Here is a 21,204-nt window from a genome sequence, read left to right as displayed (position 1 = left end):
AATATAACCGCTACCTGCCAGGTTGCGTGAGGGCCCCATCTCTTATGGGTACTATCGAGTGTTAACCCCCCCTCCCCTCCCCACATACAGACAGACTGACAGACATACACAGAGACAGAGAGGGAGGGAGACGGACTTTCGCTCACTGGGGCAAGTAAGGCTTATGCCTTAAAAGAAGTAAACGTTGATGTTTGGTAAAACAAGAAAAAAACTGGCCTTCATTCAACAGACTACAGCGTACAGCCTCCTCCTGGCTTCCGCTTGTCGACAACAGAAGTGAAAAAGACGTACATTAACAAATGCTACTCAATCCTGACTATTACACATTTCTATACAATTGTTCCTGACAATCGTGACAGACAAAGAAAGCCGGAATGGACTAGTGGACGTGACAGGAGGTCTTCAGCACTTTGTCGTCCACTGCACCCGAACCCGTACTTGTCGACAACAGATGTGCAGAGGGGTACAACGTACAAACACCACACATCCCATCCCGTATCCTTCTGTTCTTCGTTACGACTCTTCTTCAGCGCGGAGTCACCGACCACGGCTCTGTGCCTAGGCCTCGTTCTTTGTGCGTGAGTCGTAGAATGATCGACGAGAGGGTGGATGGAGAGGGGCGTGGTGTGACGTCACTTCCTTCCGTCGCTCGGCGGCCAATCAGGAGCAGGAGCCGTCGTCCCAGCCACGGCGCCACCTCTCGTCGACGCGTGCGCAGTCGAACTCCGGCTTGCCCAACTTCCGGTTGACCGCGTTGTGCTGTTCGCACAGCCACTGCGCCAACTCGGCGCGACTCGTCACACGGGGAGGGCTCGACTCCAGCCTGCGCCAACGAGAGACACGGGAAAAGGAGACATAAGGCAGTGAAGCTTTAAGTGGAACGCAATACGCAATGCTGAGAGAGAAAAGATAAAACACCCAGACTATTAAAATTTTTCTCAGCGCGGCGATCGCTCCGAAGCTGATTTACAGATCGTAGCCAGTACACCTCAAAATTACAACGCCATCAGCAGCAGCGACGCAGACACACATACCTACGTATCAACATTTATAAATGTGTACGCCGCCGCGGTGGCTCAGTGGTTATGGTGCTCGGCTGCTGACCCGAAAGACGCGGGTTCGATCCCGGCCGCGGCGGTTGAATTTCTTTGGAAGAGAAATTCTAGAGGCCCGTGTAATTTGCGATGTCAGTGCACGTTAAAGAACCCCAGGTGGTCGAAATTTCCAGAGCCCTCCACTACGGCGTCTCTTATAGCCTTAGTTGCTTTGGGACGTTAAACCCCAAAAACTAAACTAACTAAACTATAAATGTGTACATTAATGGATAAGAGATAATTTCCTGAAGAGGATCTGTAAGTAAACGATTAATTATAAGTATACTGTAGACATATAAATATGCCTATAAATAAAAGTGTATATCTCTATAAGTACAAACCCGCCGCGACGGCCGTATTCTGAAGGAGGTGAAATACCCAAATGCCAGTGCGCTCTACGATATCAGCGCATTTTCAAAATCTCCAGGTGGTCTAAACTAATCCGGGGCCCTTCACTGTCATCCATTATCCCATTACCAACTTACTGTCACCCATTATCCCATTGCAGTTATATTGTTTCTGATTATCTAATCTCCGTGCTCCCTATATTTCTCTCTTTCCCATTCCTAGTGTAGATAGCAGGCCGCAGAGCTGTTACTGTGGCCAATCTGACTCCCCCTTTCCACACGTCAAAGATTTCCTGCTCACTCTCTCTCCCATACGTAGCTCTCGCAGTAAATATAAACAAATGCGAATACACTGACATGACCGAAACTTCGCAGTAAATTCGGGAGTGCCGTGAAAACATTTCACGCGGCAGCCGTGATGCCTGTGCCCCTACCGCAACTAGAGGCGGCTTTCCCTACACGCACGAAGCCGTTTGGCGAAGCAAGCTGCTAGGAGTCTACAAGAAACTGCGCGAAATCAGCATTTTCTTACAGTTTTTTTTTTTTTGAACAAAGGAAAGGCGAAGTAACTGTCTCGCTTCAAGGTGCACACCTCGACAGCACCGTGTGGGAAGGGAGGAGGGCCGCGGCGAAAGGGAAAGGAGAGGAAAAGGTGCCATAGTGGAGGGCTACGGATAATTTCGGCCACCTGGGCTTTAACGTGCGCTGCACAGTACATCGGCCTTTCGCCGCCATCGAAATGCAACCCCGCGGCCGGGATCGAACACGTGTCTTTCGGGTCAGCAGCCGAGTAACAGAACCATCGAACTTGCGGAGTTTTTTAAGAAAGAAGGAGCGGCGTAGATGTTTGTAAGCCAGAAGCATAACACAAAACCCGCAACGGCATGGTCCCAATGACGCTCTCAAAAAGTCCAAACGAAACTTCCAATAAAAATTTAACAGTGTAAAACAAAAAAAAATACATCAACCACTGCCTACGTTAACCCGAAGACACTTGGCAACGATGGGTAACAGGCACTACATACTTATGGGTGCACAGTGAGCGTGCGTATCACAATTCTGAACCGCGTACGAAAAAGGTTGAATCGACCAAAAAAAAAATCTTCATTTTCGTTTGATGAATGAACGAGCCTCGTGGTGTGTGCCTCCCGTGTGGTCCTTCGTCTTTTTACGACTCCTTCCTTCATCAAATATGTACAGAACTAGCTCAGATTTTCCTCTTCATTGATAGACTTCTCGCGTGCGTGCGTGCATAAATGCGTGCGTGCGTGCGTGCAAGTCCGTGCACCTGCGCGCGCGTGCGCGAAAAAAAAAGGTAAGAAGGATGGCATAAACATCGGGAGAAAGAAGAAAGACAGTAGATGGGTTTTAGGACAGAAATTTTTCTTAGAAAACATAGCGCAAAAAGGACACGGACGACACAGAAGTGGACAGGACAGAAAAGAGGTAATGGATATTTCCAAGGTCTATTCAAAGGTACACGTTCACACAAAACGGGCGCACGCACACACACACACTGAAATATGCACAAACTACAAGCGACTCAGAGTCCTTTCAAGGAGCATAAAAATAAAGTTCAGTGCGAAGAATACGCTCAAACCCACTCGTGGAGACCAGCGCCTTCCGCACTATTCGCGGCCAATTTTCCGACCGCCCTGTCCATCCGAGAACACCTCGTCGTGTCCCCCGTTGGGAAGGCTTAGTTAGCTCTTTCACCGCAGCAGCCTCGTCTCTCACGCGGCCGAAGCCAATCCAATCCACTAATGGTCGGCCTTCCGCCGCCATGGAGTCAAGGCAAGCGCGAATCCCGAGAGCACCACCCTACCGCACGGTTGTCCCTAAGCAAACTCCAACGACATAAATACAGGAACAGCTCGACCCTCCCATTCGCCGTATGGGCGAAAGGAACGGTAAACTACGTACGAAGAGGACCGCAGAGGGGAGCCACTTAATTAAAGCGATGCCCAGCGGCTCAACAAGCCAAGGTTGGCATTTTCTAGCACTTTTTATTAGCCTCCAAATTCAGGACCGAGAAGTGAACAGCTTCAGGTACCTTGGGGCCACACTACAAGAGGACGAAGAAATTGAGGAAGAGGTTGAATGAAGAATGTAGGAGAGGCAGAAAATCAAGAATATTCATCGGGAGTGTTCTTTGACAGCAGAATAGGCCTCCTTCTAGAGGGACAGGTTTACAGGACGGTGATGACATCGGCCATGAGGAGTGCAATGAAGATAACGGTTCGGAAGAAAAATAGTTTAGTTTCGCTTTTAGTTTAGTTTTTAGTTTAGTTTTATGCGAAGCATATTAACGTAGGTTGCGGGCCTTCGCGCGACGCCCGGCGGTGGCCACCATTGACCTTGAAGTGAGATCACATGATGTGACGTCACGTGATGACGTCACACCGGCTGCAGATGGGGCCTCATATCGCGCCGTCGGACGTCGCCCGGCGGAAGCCTCCACGCTTCGGTTCGCGCCGTCGCGCGCGACGCGGCGGCGGCGCCACCATCGCTGCATCACGTGATATGTGACGTCACGCCAGGGATGAAGCGGCGCGCGCCCGCCGTCGCGTCAGTCTCTGTGCCCGCAACCGCGCCAGCGTCTTTGCGCCGGGCGTGTATGCGGTCAAGATGCCTCCAAACGCTAAGGACGTTAATAATAAGAATGCAAAACGAAGGCTGCTTCGCATCCACTGGGCTTAACCTTGATAAGCCTCCAACTTTTTAGTTTAGTTTTAGAGCGCAGCTCTTTGGCGTCCGTTTCTGGGTTTCGCGTCGGCGTCGGCCTCGTAACCAGCTCCGCCCCCAATGTTACGCTTTTCAATTGGTCGAAATGCTCGTGACGTCACAGTGCGCGAATTTCAAATGGGGCCAATTGTACTTTGGCTAGTAACCATGCAAGCAATCAAAGGGATCGTATAGTGATGCTGCAACTAAGTTGGACTGAGTTTAGTTAATTGCTTAATTAATCAATTAGCCTAATTAATATAGAGGAGAATGAAGAGGTCAGAAGAAAAGAAAAGAAAGACGCGCGCCGCAGCGACAACAGCGTCCGCGGAAGGAAACGCTGCTGAAAAAAACAGATAAGTACGAAGCCGCGTTCCCTCCACCACCACGCACTTCCCCACTCAGTAAGACGTTGCTCGTTTCATATACGTTGTGTCGAACATCCTAGACAGTACCAACAATTGACAGGTTAATGACAGAACACGATGGATAGAAATACAATAATATAAATATGAAATAGCCTAATTAACCTTTCTAGTTAGACCGCATAAATCAATAAAACCGAGAACAAAATTGGTCGAGTTGGGGAATCGAACCAGGGTCTCCGGAGTGCGATACGAGCACGCTAGCCACTCCGTAATGCCAGCTGAATGGTTTGGAATGAACAAAGGCGCGTCTAGCTAATACGGCGTCTTCGTTCACTCCCATCTTCCCCCTTTCTCTTACGGCGAGATGCAGGTGTCCACCCAGATATGCGAGAGAGAGAGATACATTTCCTTTCCTCAAAAAATAAATTTACCGTCCAGCAAGGCGTACAGCCGAATTGGCGATGGCGTTCTGTGGACTCCCTGGCAGCGTTGCAAGACGCTGTCGCGTTCCACTCTTACAGGCGAAGCTTAACATGTTAACCACACATCAGTAACACACGCAGACAGCCAATGGACGCGTCATTCGCTGGCAGCACTTGATTCATCATTCACAACCACATTCTTAACGTACGCTCCCTTGCCGCACATGCCAAGGACGTACACCACGATCACATTCTGCGCCATTCCTCTGTACTTTGCTTTGCTGAAACCTGGATGGATCCCGAAGAGCCTCTCGAAATCATAGATTTCCTATACTGCTGTGGTGCTCGCAGAGACCACAACAGAGCGGCGGGAGTCGCTATCTACTTGCGCACAGGTCTCTCTGCAATACCAGTCGAAATGTTTGGCACGTCACATGAAGTTGGCGAACTGTGCGCCGCAAAGTTGCCCAACGGCTTGCTGGTAGTAGCTGCCTACTTCGCCCCTACCGCACTCACGAAAGACGTCGTGCACTTCCTGCAACTCGCATTAACCGTCCATCGATCCACACCGATGTTAGTAGTGGGGGACTTTAATGTTGACATAAAGACAAACAGCAATTTCCTAACACTTATGCGGGAGAACATCCCGTTCCTCTCGCTCGTAACGCGTCCCACGGCTGTGACAAACCTCGCGAGGCACTTGTATAGATCTCGTCTTTGAGAATCAAGCATTGGTGTACCAAGTCGAACATATATCAGTCTATTTCTCCGACCACAAAGCTTCCTTCATGACTGTCAAGAACTGTTAGTGGAGTCTTTGTTAAAGGAATACGTGTGAAAAATAAAAAAAAAATTCTGTGATAGCGCATACATGTGTTGCTCGATTTCTTTGCCTCAATCTATCGAAAAGGTGAAACAGCTTATTTGCTGCGCTCAAATTTCGCATTAGGAAGTAACGTAATCGTCGGTAAATTTTTTTAGGTTAGTTTTCAGTTTAGTTTTTTTTAGTTTCGTTTTTAGTTTAGATTTTAGTTTAGTTTAGTTTAGTTTAGTTTAACGTCCCCAAGCGACTCAGGCTATGAGAGACGCCGTAGTGAAGGGCTCCGGAAATTTCGACCACTTGGGGTTCTTTAACGTGCACTGACATCGCACAGTACACGGGCCTCTAGAATTTCGCCTTCATAGAAATTCAACCGCCGCGGCCGGGATCGAACCCGCGTCTTTCGGGTCAGCAGCCGAGCACCATAACCACTGAGCCACCGCTGTGGGAAGGAAGAAATATAATGTCACAAGGACGGAAGTAACTGAGATGGGAATGCTTAGATGGATATGTGGAGTGACCAGGGAGGATCGAGGACGGAATTTCCACGTAAGTTGAACGGTTAAGGTGGCACGTACAGATGAGCCAAGCTTCCGTTGATTGGTTCATGTGACCATGCAGATGAAGAGTATGTCCCAAAGAAAGGCGTTAGAGCTAGATGTGGAAGGAAGGAAGACACAGAGGCGATCAAAGAACTGATGGTGGAGTTGCGGCGAAGTGGTAAGTGGGTACAGCTCAGGACAGGAACAAGAGAGGGGAGACACTGATTAGAAGCAGCGATCCCGCCAAAAAGAGCGGAATATGGCTGAAGGAGGCGAGTGCTAGTCGTATACGTCGGTTATTTAATCCTGTTTTCGGGGACATGGGCTAGAGTGTCTGTTCATAATTTGCGACAGCCAAATGCACTTCAGCCTAAATATAGAGCAACACGGTGAGCTTGCAACGACTGAATGTACTAGCGATGGGAACGGTATGCGTGCTAGACCTTTAGGGGTAATCTCTGCGGTCGTTGAGCACGTAAGCCTTAGGCAAACGATTATAGGTGGCAGTGTCAATGCCTGCGTCGGCGACACTGCTAAACCCAGTAAACCGAGTAAACCCAGAGAGCACAGCGTTCCTGTGATCTTAAACCCACATGGGAAACGATACACAAAGGCTCGACGGACGCAGACAGAGCCACACACTTGTAAATTTTAATTAGCAGTGCTTTATCCCTAAAATGAAGTCCGAAGCCAGAGGCTGGACACAAGGTATGCGACGGTGGTAATCCGTTGCTCTCGATTAAGTGAGAGCACTAAGTAATTCCGCCGTATCCAACTAGGGGCTTTCACAGCGACGAGATATCAACACGCAGCGGCGACGTGCAGAGCTTCGTGCATCGCGGCTTGGATTTAAATCCGAATAGTAGACGATAGTTGCCTCACGCAGTTGAACTGCCGGGCGTCATGGATCTATCCATATTCAGTGTAGCGAAGAAGTTAGGCCTACTGAATGGAAGTAGACGACGCCGACAAGAGTCATCTACGCGGCAGACCACGGAGTAATTAGAGCCAGACAAGGCAGTCATTTCTATATACGCCGAAGACAAGCGTCGGCAATAAATCCTACCTTACAAACAGTAACGCCAAGTGTCTAGCTGCTGACGACAGCCAGATATTAAGCCCTCTTGAGGAACCACATGACGGTGTCAGCTCATAACCCACACTATACCCTGGTAGAACAAGAGAGCATCAAAAGAGATGAGGCACATCAGGTTCTTAGGCGTGATGTGGTGCCATGGTACAGGAACAGGGAAGATGGGAGGTGATATGATGTCATAATGCAGGAACATTTTGTACTGACGCTGCGCCTGCATTGAGGTTGGTATGGCAGGCTCTCTAATAGAGCACTAGTTACACCTGACTTCTCAGACGTCTCGGAACATTCGCGTGTTTCGCGTCAAAACAATTCGACGGAAAGTAGAAGAGAAAGTTGAAAACTAAGAGAACAGCGCAAAAAAAGACGCTGGCTAAAGAACACTGATAGAGTTATTACGACGTTTCTAAAGTTAACAGTGAAAAGAAGCTCTTCGACAGGTCCAGTTCGTCGATATGCCAAAGCAGTAACCAAGACATTTAAATCAGTATAAACCAAAATATACGTCGCGGAACCGCCACGGTGGCTCAGTGGTTATGGCACACGGCAGCTGAACCGAAAAACGCGGGTTCGATCCCGGCCGCGCCGGCCGAATTTCTTTGGAGGCGAAATTCTAGAGGCCCGTGTACTGTGCGATGTCAGTGCACGTTAAAGAACCCCAGGTGGTCGAAATTTCCGGAGCCCTTCACTGCGGCGTCCCTCATAGCCTGAGTCGCCTTGGGACGTTAAACCCTAATAAATGAAATCAAACCAAAAATACGTCGCAGAATCATGACCTCATCAGCCACGTTACCTCGGCTTTATCATCGTTATCTTCAAGAGCATCAATGGAAGACGAAAAAAATAACAGATGTCTACTTAACCCGGCCCTGTGCTGGCTTCGGCCAGCTTATGCCCGCAAACTTCCTAATCTCACCCGCCCACCTATCTGGCTCCCACTACTACCGCTGTTTTCCCTCGGAATCCGCTCCGTTCCCCTAAGAAACCTCCAGTGCTCTGTTCCCCACATTTCACATTCTCGTGAAGTTTAGTTCTTCCCTTTAATTTCCGACAATATAATATTAACTCGCGTTTGTTCTGTAAGCCACTACTACGCTCACTTTCAGCCTCTTAATGTCAGAGCAATGCTTTTCCCTTTCCGTTCCAGAGTGCCTTTGTTTTAGGGCACGAATCAATTGAAGCAAATGCTTGCCTAATCTTTCCCTAGCTTGTGCTCTACGCTCAGGTGGTCGATGCCTGCACTGTATACACGAATACGCCTATATGGGTGTAAAAGGAGAGTAAGAGATTCTCTAACGCACACCCTTTCACAAAAGGGAGCGTGTTAGAAGAGATCAGGGGGCGGCAGAAAGTCAGGTGGGCGGAGGAGATTAAGAAGTTTGCGAGGATGCGGTGGCCGCAACTGGCAAAGGACAGGGTTTATTGGAGAGACATGGGAGAGGCATTTGGCCTGCAGTGGACGTAGTCAGGCTGATGATGATGATGATGATCTTCCCCTTCGTCGCACAGGCCAGAAAAGAACGGAGGAGCTGGCGGCGACAAAGCACCATCCAAGAGCGGGTTCGCATGAGATGCACGGACACATCAGGGTACTTCAGAGTGCAAGCAAACACCGCCTTCCTTTCCTCGCCAGCAGGATCAAAGCGAAACAAAGGCCCACGGGATGCGCGGAGAACGTGTCTTAAATAACCAACGTTCCTTCGCAGGAAGACCACCCCTTGAATACACGGCGCGGAGTAAACGCGGTCCGCAACACCGTGCGAGGCACGTAGTGCAAACACAGCGCCACCCAAACGGGTGTCGATCCCAACGAGCCGAACCGCTGCGGCGGTTCCGACAAGTAACAGGCACGTCGGGGCAAAAGTTATAGCGAGTAGAATGGCGCCTTCGATCTGGGGTTTGTCGCCCGTTTTCGGAAACTAGGACCGGCTGGAACTGCGAGCTAGGGAACACAGGGGCAGCATTTTGTGATGATTATTCTCGGTACTCATTCCTTTGGCTTATTGGTACAGCCCCGTCTTCGCTAACGTCCTTACGAAAATGTTAAAATACATATAGATACCAAATCTTTCTTTTTGTGTTTTCTTCGTTCAAACGATGCGTTATTCTTTTTTTTTTTTATTCGAGAAGTGTGGCATGAGGCATAGGTTGAAAAAGGTGGAATGGAATGTAGGAGATAGAAAGTTAAAAGAAGGAGTGTAGACCAGTTTCGCTGAGGTAGTCGCAGAGGTTGCCGGTAACCTGATTGTTCAAAGTCCAATTCACATAGTCACATTCGCGGTTACACCAGAGGCCCACCTCCCTGAGGAGCCGTTTTCTAAAAGGAACCGTCGCTGGGCGCGTCCACAACAAGTGCCACACATCACAAATGTCCGGCGCTGCGCCAAAGTAAAGGCACCATGCGTTAGACATTGGTATACATGGAGCACCCCGTGGTATTCACCTACGACCGTTAAATAATTTATAATTGAATTTCTTCTCGATACCGATTCGGTTTCATTAACCGAATTGTGACTGCGATGTGTAGTTGAAGTTAACGACACGTGAGGCACAAAAAAAAGTGGCAATATAGCTGGCGATACGTTCTTTGTTGTATTAATAGCTTTTGAAGTGGGCTAGTTTGAGTCATGTAGTCATCCGTTAGACCTACTTAACGGCGCTTATATCGCCGTTTTTCCGCACCCCACGTGACCTAAAGTTCAACTGCACGTCACAACCATCGTTCGGTTGATGAAACCAAAATAGCGTGAGAGAAGAAATTCGATTATAAATTATTTAGCAGCCGTAGGCGAATACCGCGCGGTGATCCATGTGTTTTAACATCCAACGCATCTTATTAGAGAACAAAACATGCAATAACATTCGGCGTCCCCTTTAACAGACTATCTGTAGGTTGCCTATATACTCTCTGTGCACTGTCTGAACAAATTTTTGTGAGGGCAGAGCCAGAGACTGACATTATTTGTTTAGCCTTCGATAATGACGTGAGGAGCAGCAGCTTGACCCGCTACTAGAGGGCAAAAAGCTGGCCGAGTTGGTTCGACTCTGCCCCACTTTAATAGCGCGAAAGACAACAGACCAACGAGGTGTTTGGGTTGTATCATCTTGCCTCTTTCTTGGTCTGGCGTCTTTCGCACTGTTACGATATGTTTGACCCGCTGATGGCAGAGAGGCAAACGAACTGACCGGGAAAAGAATTGTTAAAGAATCCGGGCCCAGGAACTGCAATGAATCGGAACTGGAATCATGAAAAAAAAAATAGAACTAGAATCAAAAACCAAGGAAAATGACTGCAGCTATGGCTGCCCTTTCATACTGTTCGTGCAAACTACATTATATTAGCTGTGAAGTCGATAGACGCGGTCACTGCAGTCGGTTAGGCGGACGGCAGTTTCACTACTGCGCCAGCCAAATGACGCTGTCATGCAGGGTATCTCACCAGACATCTGCCGAGACTGAAAAATTAAAATGAAGAACGCGGAGAAGAAAGTGCATGTCGTTCGAGTAATACGTGGTCAATCAGCCAACCTATTAAATATTGAGCTCAGCGCTGGTACGCCAATACGAAAGCCGTACAGTATTATACGAAAAGTTCAATTCAGCTGCTTCCGACTAGGTATCTCTGTCACTAGGCAGCATTACTAGGTATCTCGAATCGGACTATCGCATATTTGCCCTGCTTCAGTTGCTTCTTCAGTACCTTCAGCTGCTCAGTGACGTGAGAGTTATAGGGTGACACCCCAGCGGGCGATAGATGGCGCCATGCTCACTCTTTGCGGAAGTCCCTGGCGCAGTCGTCGCACGGGTACAGCCGGGAGAAGAGGCGGAAGAACTGCTCGGCGTCGCTCTGCTGGGCGGGCGTGGGCCTCTTGGGGTAGTAGGCGGCCACCGAGTGCAGCAGGGACCAGGTGCATCGGCCCAGCTCGGACCTGTCTGGGGGACACTCGCGTTCGGCCTCGGTGGCGCCGCCTGAAGATGGCGCCCCCTGGGAGGAAAGAAAGGAACGATTGCGCACCACATGGGAGAAAGAGGAACGTATGATTGGAGTTGTACAATGATATAGGTGGCTTGTACGCATGTCCCACTGGCCGCCATGTTGGTGGACCAAGTGCACAGCAAGAGCCTGTTCGTTAGTCTAGTCCGCTTACTGCCACGTGCCCCGTGGGAGTACGGTAGAAGCTATGCTTGGTCCACTATCATGGCGCCGCTGATGTCGCGCGCAAGGCATCTGTAAGCAGTTGGTGCCGGCGCAGACAAAAAGAGGCACAAATGCACAGCAAATGCACAGCGCAGCGCCAGAAAGATGTAAACGAGAAGGAAGTGACTTAATGATAACTTTGCCCTACGCTAAACTCCGCGCAAAAAAAAAACGCTAAAAAAATTAACAACAAATAAAATGAAGGTCTACAAGGTTGCCGAGCCTGAGGGAGATCTTTTCTGCTGGTGTTTTCCGCCATCTTTCTTTCGGTGAAAAAATGACGACCGACCGACCGACCGAATGACTGATTGATTGATTGATTGGCTGACTGATTGATTGATTGACAAATATTTGACTGCTCGAGAGAATAAACTGCTACTAAAGGCAGTTTAATCCGGTTCAAGAACTTAGGGAGGATCAGCGAAACATTCCAGGCTATCTTGCTGTTGAAAAAGAGCGTTTTCGCTGTCGCTGTACATGCCTTCACGGAACCATTCAGGCTCTAGAACTGTATCCTCGTGTCTTGGTAACCGCGTGTAGTTCCTTTGTTCAATTTGTGAACAATGTGGCTGGCGCAACGATTACGAAGCATTAACTATTCCCTAAAAACTTGTAACTTCCCCGAGGTGCAGCATACGTTCAACTCGCGAGCACTATCAGATAGAGAACGGAGTCTCAGCGCAGAACTGGCACAGCGCTCGGCTCAGAGGGACAGCGTTTTTCGGTCTCTGCCTTGATGGTAAAATAAATAAACAAAATCATTGATGGCTAGTCAGGCTTTGGCTAAATCCCATCTCACCGTTAACGCAAATGAAAAGCAATAAATGTGCACCAGTTTTCATTTAATTTTGCGATTTGGCTCTTCCGAAGCCTAAAAAGAAACGTCGTTTTGCAAGCAGGAAATCGTATCAGTTCCTTCACCCGAGATGGCGTTACGGTGTGCCTGACGTAATCGTGCTCGTGTTCAGCGCACGACAGGTGTGCTTCGAAAAGTTTCGCGACAGCGGGTGTAGGCTGTCCTGAAATTATTCAGAGAACGTTAGGCCTAGCAACAAAGATCGAAAGAAGCAAAGTAGAGTGAGCTTCAATTTCGACGACAGCGCTGACCGTCAGAGAGGAACAGAGCGCATTTGGTCTCATTTCATGGGGCAGTGCTTACAAGCAACCTGCAGGGTTCAAACGAAACTCTCTTTTGTCACAAACGCGAGCCCCAAGCTGGATAGACAGACGCATCCATCCAGGAGACTGATTGATGGCTGGAAGGGTGGTCTGCGCAGCTCTCTTTAAATTCTTCCGCGGATTTGCACATAGTAGGGGCTGGACTTCGTCCGAACCACGGCCCGCCTCTTTTCCCGGAATCTGGCGTAATCTCTCCACACGTGTTGAGGTTTGCTTTTCGTTCTGAGAAGTTTCCCGCACTGTGACGTGTGATGATGATGAGGATGACGTATTAGGTCGTTCTTCTCGTGACGTTCTTGCAAATTCATCAAGGTACAGTTCCTCTGATGAAGTGCGGAGAAGATAACGCGGATGCTGCATATGCACCGTTTGACGATCTACGTAACAGGGTAACATGCTTTTTGTTGTTTTTTTTTTGTAGGAGAAAATGAACGACTGGACAGTTACGTCCCCACTTCCTTTAGGTGCACATTTCAAGTGATGCTTCTCATTCCTCCTTAATTACTTGTCGCGTCAGCCATATTGTGTACGCCTTACATTTCACGTCCCAACAAACGATTGTTGGTCTTGCTTATTTGCACAGTGTATGTAAGTGAATAGAGAGATACCGGGGCGATCTGCGCACGCGCATAGACGGCGCAAAGTTTCTTTTATTCTCGAAAATTCATCATCATCTTTACCAGCCTGACTATGCTCACTGCAGGGCGAAGGCCTCTTCCATGTCTCTCCAAATAACCTTGTCCTTTGCCAGCTGCGCCCACCGTATCCCCGCGAACTTCTTAATCTCACCCGCCCACCTAACTTTCTGCCGTCCCCTGCTACGCTTGCCTTCTCTTGGAATCCATTCCGCTACCCTTAAGGACCAGCGGTTATCTTGCCTCACCTGCTACACGTAAATACCTAGGTGAAAAGAAGTACATATGAACGCCGCATGTATACGCGGAGGCTGCCATGTGCTAGCTATGCACTTGCATATATATATGCCGCTTGCATCTTTCGCCATGTAGCGCTACAAGCTGGCGGTTTGTTTTCAACCCGAGGAGCGGAGAAGGCATAGGAGGAGAGGCGTACGCGTGCAGAGCAGCCGTGTGAAAAAGGCGGTTTGAGAAGCGGACAAGTTGCAGGCGACCGACGGTTTCACCAAGCATTTCACCCATCTCTTCTAATACCCCTTACAAAAAAAAAAAGCTTTAGACAGTCTATAGAGAGTCTATAGACATCTGTCTATAGAGTGTATACATTGTCTACAGACAAATCCTCGACAACAGTTTATAGACAAAACAAATGCCACAGACAGTCTACAGACAATCTATAGATTTATGGCCATACACTTTTAGTAGACTTTTGTCTATGGACTATGAATAGACAAAAAGCAATATCTATAGGAAGTCAACAGAGTAAAGAAGAAGTCTGTAGACTCTCTATAGACCATTTTTATAACGGAGAACACACAAGTCGATTTCCTGCTCTGACCCTCGTCAGTTTGCATGAACACAAGCTGCGCTGGAAGCCTATTCAGTTCAAAATCTGCAGAAAGTGTGCCTAAAAGTCCATTCAAATCACTTTCTGTGAAGTTCGGCCTTCCAGCAGGGTCGACAAAAATGCGCTCCGCTCTTACAAACTGCCCCATTCCCAGAGCCTGGAATCACCGTAGGGTCTCGCCGATTGTCCAGTCCATAACGACAAAAAAAAAAAAAAAATCCACGACGACTTGTAGTAGAGCACGGCAGGCTTCAAATTCTTGTTCTTTGCGATCTGAAGCCTTTACGGCAGCTTTAAAACTCTCACATCCGAGGTCACTTAATTTAAGCACTACCCGTGTTGCACTTACGTTTTTATGCTTCCGTAAGCATTGCGACATTATTGTTTTTTTTTTAAGTTCCGATCATTCTGCTTTAAAAGACTCCCGACGCATAGCAGACACCATGCAAAAGAAAGAATGAATTACCGAAATCGTAGCATGCAAGCGAAAGTTGTTTCCCTGATAAAAACCAAAATGAAAGGATTAGACGCAATCGCAATCCACTCGCCCATTTCAGCCAGCCGGTTCCAAGATTGAGTGCTACGCTTTGAGCACTGCGCGTTGCCATGGCTGCATTGCAAGGGCAGCCCTTTTTCCCTTAATCCGCCCCTGATGCGATACCTCGAGTCAGCCAGCCTGGCACATTTATTGTGAAGCAATTGACTCAAATAAATAAATAAAGCAAGCAATGTATACGCATACAGAGTGCTTCCCCTAAGACTTCCCACAATTTTTAAAAATAGGCTTTCAGAGTTAGAAGAGAGCTTTTTTATTGGCATGGCATTTTACCTGGTGTTGTACATCGGAATACAGCTAAGATGTGCTAACTAGCAGGCTGGTTAACTAATATTAAATGTTAACGTTTTAACTCTTACTCTTTGGATCCTTAATTATTGAGAGGCGTGTAGCCCACCGTAAGTAATATCCATATCAGTTATTAGAGTTTTGAAAACGCAGTTACCCTCGGCGCTGTGGCCCAGCAAATTTTGGCTACATCACGCCAAAAAATATGCACTTTCGAGAAGCATGCAGGCAAAGCGACCTCTCCACTGCACGTAACCAGCAGAAATAGCCAAAATTTGTCGGCCACGACGCAGAGGGTAACCGCGTTTTTGAATTTATAAAAACTGATATATGGCTGTTATTTACGGTGGGCTACACGCCTCTCAGTAATTAAGGAGCCTTACAGCAGTAGTTGAAAAGTTAACTATTCAGAATTTGTTAACCAGCCTGCTAGTTAGGACATCTTAGCTGTATTCTGATGCACTACACGCAAACAATGCTATAACGAAAAGCGCTATTTTAAATCAAAAAGGCTATTTTTAAAAATTGTGGAAAGTCTTAGGTGAAACACCCTGTATATCATTTGCCAACCTCACTTATTCTCGGGCCCCACGCGGTACAAACGTAAAGAGGGAAAGAGATGGAAAGTAAGCAAAACAAATGCATACGAAATATGTATATTCCCATACGCGGTGGTGGTATCTGAGGTTTATAGCGTCCCAAAGCGACTCATGCTAATATGCGGTCGCCGTACTGGAGGGCTCCGAAATTAATTTCGACCACCTGGGGTTTCTTTAACGTGCGCTGACATCGCACAGCACACGGGCTAAGTTTAAACATGAATAAAACTGCAAACAAAACGGAAATTTCTTGAAAACCTGCAGGCGAAGAGTGATCCGACTGCACATCGAAATAGTTGCGCTTAGCTGGTTTAAGTTAAGGCCAACGCAGCGAGCTATGGAAAGGAAATTGATAGGTGTAATGTTAAGAGATCGGAAGAGGGCGGAGTGGGTGAGGGAACAAACGCGCGTTAATGATATCCTAGTTGAAATCAAGAGGAAGAAGTGGGCTTGGGCAGGGCATGTAATGCGAAGGCAAGATAACCGCTGGTCCATAAGGGTAACGGAGTGGATTCCAAGAGGAGGCAAGCGTAAAAGGGGGCGGCAGAAAGTTAGGTGGGCGGATGAGATTAAGAACTTTGCGGGGATATGGTGGCCGCAACTGGCACAGGACAGGGTTAATTGGGGAGACATGGGAGAGGCCTTTGCCCTGCAGTGGGCGTAGTCAGGCTGATGATGATGATGATTTGATTTTAACTCAATCACCCTGCTCCGAATTCCCCAGTAGCGTTAAGAGACAAAAAGAGAGACCGGACAGCAGCTTGGGCATGTTGGTTATTCATTTGTGACGGAACAGCGCAAAACACCGGGACAAGAGACAAGCGCTGACTTACAACTGGTTTTTATTTCGAAGAAACACTGCTTCTTATACCTTCTTCACCCCCTCAAAAAACAAATGCGTCACAACCATATCGTTCAAGCGTCCGAAAAAAACATAAGACAAATAATCACAGAGATTTATAATCACATTTTTAACCTTTCAAATTCTTTCTTTGTCAAAGCAACAGACGGCGTGCTGACACAATCATCGCGCAGACACGCTATCGAAGTTGCCTCGATTATTATAGTCTGCGCGACGATTGTGTCAGCATGCCGTCTGTTGCTTTGACAAAGAAAGAAGTTAAAAATTGTGATTATAAATCTCTGTGATTATTTGTCTTATGTTTTTTTCGGACGCTTGAACGATATGGTTGTGACGCATTTGTTTTTTGAGGGGGTGAAGAAGGTATAAGAAGCAGTGTTTCTTCGAAATAAAAACCAGTTGTAAGTCACCGCTTGTCTCTTGTCCCGGTGTTTTGCGCTGTTCCGTCACAAAAAGAGAGAGCAAGCTAATTATAATTCAAGTTGAAATTAAAAAAAAAATAAAATGGACATGGCCAGGACGTGTAATGGAAAGAAAACATAACCGATATGGTCCTTCGGATAACGGATAGATCGCAAGGAAAGGAAAGCATAGCAGAGGGCGGCACAGGGTCACGTGGGTCGATTAGATTAGGAAGTTTTCGGGAATTCGATGACTGCAGCTGGCACATGAAGGGCTATACTAGGAGGTCAACGGAAGTCGGTGCGGGAGGCATTTGTCGTACAGAGGACGTAGTTAGGCCGTTGATGACGACGCCATTTCCTTGCACGTTTACGAAAGCCTCACTAAAAAATTACGAGGAACTTTAGCGGCTAAAGTGGTGAAAGGCGAAAGCCTGAGTGCTGCATTCTGCTACGCGATTGTTCACTTCACATTTTGTTGGTGCATTAATTAACTGCTAACTAATGACGCTTAAGCTTCGCCTTCAGGAGTGGAACGCGACAGCGTGTTGTAGCGCTGCCAGGGAGTCCACGGAATGCCACCACCCGTTCGGCGCGATGCGTTGCCCTTTGAACGCAACGCTTTTTAAGGAAAGGAAATGGGGCTGTAATTATCTGTCGTCTCGGTGGACACCTCAGCCGCATGGTGCAGGAAGGGAGGAAGTGGGAGTGAAAGAAGAAAGAGGGGCTGTAGTGCCGAAAATGAAAATTGTATTTGAGGAAAGGAAATTACGCATTAACTGTCTCACATATCTCAGTAGACACTAGTCGAAAATTGTATTTGAGGAAAGGAAGTTGCGCAGTAACTGTCTCACATATTTCGGTGGACACCCGTCAAAATTCGCGCGTGGTGACGTCACGACAATTGGGTCCAATCTGGAACGCGGACAAATACGCCTTGCTCGTCGGTAAATTGGTTTTTGAGGAAAGGAAATGTATCTGTCTCTCATATACCTAAACCTCGCCGTAACGGGAAGGCAGGAAGATGCGAGTGAACCAAGACACCGTATTCACTAGACGCACCTTTGTTCATTCCAAACCATCGAGCTGGCATGGCGGATGCAATAAAGACAAAAAAAAAAAGAGCTGGCATGGCGGAGTGGTAGCGTGCTCGACTCGCACTCCGGAGACCGGGGTTCGATTCCCAAGCTCGGCCAATTTCTTACTCGGTTTTATTTATTTATCTGGCCTGACTAGGAAGGTTAATTGGACTAATTGGTTAATTAAGCAATTAACTAAACTCATTCAAACTTACTTGGAGCATCACTATACGATCGCTTTAATTGGTTGCATGGTTAGTAGCCAAAGTACAATTGGCCCCGTTTGAAATTCGCGCACTGTGACGTGACGACTGTTTCGACCAACTGAAAAGCGTGACATTTTCTGTCGACAGCTCCTGCTTACAACGATGAGGCATTAAAGGCTTCCGCCTTAAAACGTATAACTTAATGCAGACATTGTAGGTCTTGGTTTCTTTAGTCTTAGCTCCCGCGCACCATACTTATCTTCAAAGTAGATTGCGCACACAAAAACAAGGACGTCAAGGTACACACAACAAGCGCAGACTCGCGACAGAACTCACGTGAAACACATCTCACATGCCTTCAAGCGTCATATCTAGGACCATGCGCAGTTCATATATGTGCCTTCTTTTTGATAAAGGTTGATCAAACGGCCAGTTGGTAGTGTGTGCATGTGGTGTCCCCTCTCTTGTTAGTGTCCTTGATGCGCCGCCATTCATTTCACCATGCACCAACTCGCCCCTCAGGCCATTCTTCTGAAGTACCCCATACTTATCTTTGTCCCAAGCCTTTGTTTCCCTCTATGTACTCTATTCGCGGAAGAATCACTTAATTGTACTGGCAACATGTATGAAATGTTTTCCCATAGGCGTGCGCACATGGGGCCAAGTAGTAGAAACATTTATTGGTAATTTAAAATAAAGACTAAGTCTACTGCTGCGGGTGGTGGCCAAAGGGAGAGCGTATTTTGTCCCATATTATTCCCTTCCTATAAGACATGAACAGGCTCTACGACAAAATGTACACCCCCCCTTCCCGCACTGTCCTTTCATATGCCGAGACCTGTTCACGCCTGTTTGTATCTCGCCTCTCTATTTTTACATTTTACTCTACAGGTATCCCTGTATTCGCCCACTTCCGCTGCATCGTCATGCAGCTGAATTTACGTTCACACACTAACAGACACGGCACAAACTCCCGGTTTACTTCACCGTTATTAACTTGCAGCGCGCGTAACGATGCTGCACTCCAGCAGTTATTTGTTTTATTCTTTCTCTGCAGCGGAATAGTTACCCGTACTTTGGAGACAAAAATGTTTATTAATTTATTTAATTACTCGACTTACACTGATTTGCCCTCCGGCTTAAAGGCAGGCATTGCAGAAGGGGAAAGCGACACCTCATCGTCGGAACAATGAGCCCAGAGAAAGCCGGACGAGCATTCCTGCTCAACGCAGATGTTCTTGAAAAAGTGAGCCATTCGACAATAGCGCGTTTTTTCACTTCATCTCTTAAGCTATGGTTCTTGATCTGCGTTGTTCACGCAATGCATTGATCGTGTCGCCGAATGTGTCCGGCTCCCTTTTCCCCAAGTGGACGCGTTAGTATATAGCAAAAATCAGGTGTGTCCTGAATTTCCGCCAAGAATTCCTGTTTTCCATGCCACAGCACCTGACATTCCTCTGCAGCCAGAGCCTATTTTGACTCAATGGGGAACATGGATAAACGCAGCAGTATATTATGCACGGTACTCTGAAGTAGTCAAATATGTCTTTGAAGAAATCAAGGATGACGCTGCGTGCGTGATCAAAGCAAGAGCTATGTTCGAAGAAGCGAGTTTTGATGGAGACCTGACGTACCTCAGTCCAAACTTCTCAACATTGACGGAAAGGATGACGAAGTTGGAAATGGCTGGACTCGCAATAGATAAATTTTTTAAGGCAGTCGAAGAAGCACAAGCAGCACTTCGGGGACTGGAAAGAAAGAGCGCTACTGCATATACGAAGATGCAACAATTGGTAGCAAAAAATAGAGGCCTAGAAACAATTTCCGAAATCAGAGACCTTCAACGCGGAGACGATACGGCCACATCGCCTGAAGGCCTGAGCCCCATGAACTCTCATGTTTTAGGTTCGCGTCATTAACTTCATGTAACGTCGAAAGAAGCTTTTCAAAGTACAAAGCTATGCTTAGCGAAAACCGAAGGAGCTTCAGGTTCGAAAACCTGAGAATGTGCTTTATTGTGGCGCACACGTGCTTTAACTGAGGACTGCGTATGCTCCGTACTTGATTGACAAATCTTGTACCAATAAATGAAGAGTATTATTCAAAGCCCCTATTTTTGCTTTATAGCGCCTATTTTAGTACTTTTTAGAGCCTAGATGCCTGCCTATTTCGGGGTTCTTTAGTGCCTAAATTTCCGGGCCCTACAGTTATCACTTAGCTCCTAGCCATCAGAGCGTTGTCTCGAAGACGTTCTTTCACAATCACGTGATAACCGCTCCCAGATAAAGTCGTTGGCAGGGGCGTAGTTATCCTTTAAACCACAGTGACCAATAAGACGATATTATGCTTCAAGTGCACATCAGCAGATGTCCGTATATCGCCTAAGTCGCCGCAGTTTTGTGAAGCAATTCTCGAAGTCATAGCAGACGACACTGAGACCATGGAGCCAAAAGCACGTAAGGAAGAAGTCGTTTGAAAATTCCTAAAAAGTGTCCATCCTGGGTGTATGCACAGGCGTCGATATGAAGTACGCCGTTCATCGCAGTCGTCTAGTCGTGGCGCTAACGGTTGTTCTCGGCGTCACGACAACCAATGAACGTTATTACATCAGCCGCGCCAACTGAGACCGAGCTGATGCCGGCTTTGTGCTAGTAAAACGCTAAAACTAACTTACCGTTGTCTTGGGAACAGTTCCACCCTTGCTTTTAGCCCAAGCCTTGAAGTCCGAACAAGCCCTGCACGGTTTTTTTCTCCTACCCCCGTGAAAATCGTAGTCTTCGCTGTGACTGTCCTGCGCTCCGCTGGGCGCGGCCATGTTGGCTGATTTCGTCTTGTCTCGACTCCTGCTCGGCTTAGTTCATAACATTTTCTGAAATTCGACAAGAAAGCTGTGAGCGCACTTTTGTGTAATTGCGTCTTTGGAAGTACAATTTTTTCTTATTAA

The 21,204-nt window shown here is 47.5% G+C and overlaps 1 protein-coding gene across 1 annotated transcript; it reads right to left on the bottom strand.

The window, feature by feature from the left end:
* Positions 1 to 217: 217 nt before the first annotated feature.
* On the bottom strand, positions 218 to 21,075 carry Alr (Evr1_Alr domain-containing protein Alr). Its single transcript, XM_089585795.1, has 3 exons — positions 20,935 to 21,075; positions 11,181 to 11,395; positions 218 to 823 (listed from the first exon to the last, which is right to left on the bottom strand). The coding sequence occupies exons 1-3, from the start codon at positions 21,073 to 21,075 to the stop codon at positions 661 to 663; spliced, it is 519 nt and encodes a 172-aa protein (XP_089441921.1). The 3' UTR covers positions 218 to 660.
* Between the last annotated feature and the right edge of the window lie 129 nt (positions 21,076 to 21,204).

The sequence above is a fragment of the Amblyomma mixtum genome, chromosome 4 (genome assembly GCF_055824585.1).
Source record: "Amblyomma mixtum isolate Tamu chromosome 4, ASM5582458v1, whole genome shotgun sequence".
NCBI lineage: Eukaryota > Metazoa > Arthropoda > Arachnida > Ixodida > Ixodidae > Amblyomma > Amblyomma mixtum.
Note: the sequence above shows the minus strand (reverse complement) of the source record. Positions and strands in the feature narration are given on the sequence as shown.